This window comes from Microtus ochrogaster, unplaced genomic scaffold (genome assembly GCF_000317375.1).
Source record: "Microtus ochrogaster isolate Prairie Vole_2 unplaced genomic scaffold, MicOch1.0 UNK43, whole genome shotgun sequence".
NCBI lineage: Eukaryota > Metazoa > Chordata > Mammalia > Rodentia > Cricetidae > Microtus > Microtus ochrogaster.
Window position 1 is genome coordinate 1,877,005 of NW_004949141.1, and position 2,743 is coordinate 1,879,747.

The window sequence follows — 2,743 nt, forward strand, 5'->3', positions numbered from 1 at the left end:
AGAGGCAGGTGGATCTCTGTGAGTTCGAGACCAGCCTGGTCTACAGAGCTAGTTCCAGGACAGGCTCCAAAGCCACAGAGAAACCCTGTCTCGGGAAAAAAAAAATTATTAATTATATATTCCGTGTTTTGCCTGCATGTATCCCTGCAGGCCAGAAGAGGGCACCAAATCTCATTACAGATGATTGTGAGCACATGTGGTTGTTGGGGCTTGAACTCAGGACCTTTGGAAGAGCAGGCAAAGCTCTTAACCACTGAGCCATCTCTCCAGCCCCTAGTGATTTCTTTAAGAGTCCTACTAATGAATTTTTTTACTAGAGACTTTTCCCTCTCATGTCACACCACTGTGGTAGTGGGTGAGTTCCTATTGCTTGGGATATGTTTTGATTTAGACATGGAAGGGTAGTAGTACCCGTGTGCTATATTTAGATGACTGTTGAGGACTGTTGAGTCCTCAGAGGTAGAGGCCATGGATAGAGGTAGATATGGAGATGCTGAATTGCTCTTTTGTGTTTTCAGGGTCCCAAAAAGGTGGGGATGCTGTGGCGAGAGGCTGGTCTGAGCTGGAGGGAATTTCTAGCAGAAGGCCAAGATGTTAATTCATTTGTGACTGAACAGGTTTGAGACTAGTTTGTTCTGCATTTGGGGCTAGCTTTTCGCATCTTTTCCTCCTCTTTACTCTGTAGTCTTGCTTGACCTTGGTTGTTGGTTATTTGCTTTTAGAAGGTGGAATATACCTTGGGAGAAGAGTCTGAAGCTCCTGGCCAGAGGGCACTTGCCTTTGAGGAGCTGCGTAGGCAGCTGGAGAAGCTGCTGAAGGAGGGCAGCAGTAACCAGCGGGTGTTTGACTGGATAGAGGTATATTTCTCCTGGAAAACGGGAAGTAGAGAGGTAGTTTTTAAGATGGGATGTTTTGGGAGGTGACAGGAGTGGGTACTTGGCATAATTTAGAACTTAGGAGCCTTTGTTTTTCTGCACAGGCCAACCTGAATGAGCAGCAGATAGCATCCAATACATTAGTTCGAGCCCTCATGACGGCTGTCTGTCATTCTGCAATTATCTGTAAGAAGCGAGGGAGAGGCAAATGGAGGGAGAGGGGTTTTGATCTTGGCCTTCTGGGGCTAAGCCAGGTGAAGTCTGCAGTATTACATTTATCCTTGTCTTTTCCCCTGTAGTTGAGACTCCTCTCCGAGTGGATGTCACAGTGTTGAAACTGCGAGCGAGACTGCTGCAGAAATACTTGTGTGACGAACAGAAGGAGCTACAAGCACTCTACGCCCTCCAGGCCCTTGTAGTGACCTTAGAACAGCCTGCCAGTAAGAGCCAGGCTGCAGGGATGGGTGGGGCAAGGGACTGCCAGATAGAAGAGGGTGGTCATGGAAGGTACTCAACCTAAGAAAGGTGGGTAAAGAACAAAATGGCCCTACCCAATGCATGTTTTCTTGCCTGCAAATGGATATCAAACCTAAGCCTTGAGGTTTGATATCCTGTCGGCTTTGTGCTTGACGTACAGGTGACAGCAGCACAGAGGTGATTAGCAGTATCTTTCAGACATGGTGTGCCACTGTGTCTGGCACAGATCTGAAATGCTTGGCTTACTTTGCCTTCTTACCTCATAGCCTTGGTGGGTTTATGTCCTTTTTCCACACTGGAAGACTGAGGTTTATAAATTCAGCACGTGGGTATGTTCAGGTGTTTAGGTAACTCGTGAGGAAATAGAGCATAGTTCTGTGCTGGCCTCGAGTCAGTGTGGTAGAAGATTAGTCTGAGAGGTGATGGGCCGGAATTGTTTGACTGACAGCAGGCAGGCCCTGAGTTGGAATAAAAGAACTGCTGGAGGAAGAGTAGTTGGGACAGAGGGACTGGAGGCAGGGCAGGTACGTCAGGCCCTGTAAGTAGTGGCAGGGGCTTTGCTTTGAGTGAAATAAGGCTTTTTGTAGGATTGTAAGCAAAGGATTAGCTGAGCATGATGCCACACCCTGTGATCCTCACACCAGAGGCCCGCCTTTTGCTGATTAGGTCATTTCAGAGAATTCCCACCCTAACACTCTGGCTTTCTGGAGACAGAAAGGTAGGTCTGTGAGTGCAAGACAGGGCTACAAACAAAACACCAAAACAGCACTTGAAGCATAAGTATCTTTAAAATATCGTCAGTTAGTTGTTTAATTCCACTTTACAGTGGGAGAGGATTAAGGTTTTTTGTTTAGAAAGGTGCTGCTGAGGATAATGGAATTGCCTCAAGAGGAATAAGAAAGAACACTGGGGAAATGAAGACACACAGATAGGACAGGGCCATGTAAGCAAAGGAAAAAAATTGGTATAGGGAAGTGTTTGAAAATGATGAATGCTACAGAGTTTGGTAGGAGCCTATCTAAAAGTTTGACTGGACTATAGGATAGTGAAAGATCGCTAGATAGCTTTTGTTGTTGTTTGGTTTTTGAAACGGTTTCTCTGTAGCTTTGGAGTCTGTCTTGGAACCAGGACTGGCCTCAAAATCAGAGATCTGCCTGCCTCTGCCTCCTAAGTGCGGGGACTGAAACCCACCACCACCCAGCGAAAGATAACTTTTATGTTTAAATTAGACAAATGTGGGCTTAAATGTAGGACAAAGTAGATAAGCAATTGCATAGGGTTCTCAGATTGTACATGGGCTTTAGAGCACAGGTGTGGGAATGAGTGAAGGGTTAGCTGTGCCACGGCAGGTGGAATAAGTGAGGGGTTAGCTGTGCCACGGCAGGTGGAAT

At 46.5% G+C, this 2,743-nt stretch overlaps 1 protein-coding gene across 7 annotated transcripts in view; it reads left to right on the forward strand.

Moving 5' to 3' along the window:
• Nucleotides 1-2,743, forward strand: part of Eif4g1 (eukaryotic translation initiation factor 4 gamma 1) — a 19,827-nt gene that overhangs the window by 15,339 nt on the left and 1,745 nt on the right. For all 7 annotated transcript variants that reach the window (XM_005368953.3, XM_005368955.2, XM_005368956.2 and 4 more), the window contains 4 exons: nt 519-617; nt 723-857; nt 980-1,061; nt 1,175-1,315. In XM_005368953.3, the coding sequence (XP_005369010.1) occupies nt 519-617; nt 723-857; nt 980-1,061; nt 1,175-1,315 (457 nt within the window). The remainder of the gene's footprint in view (nt 1-518; nt 618-722; nt 858-979; nt 1,062-1,174; nt 1,316-2,743) is intronic.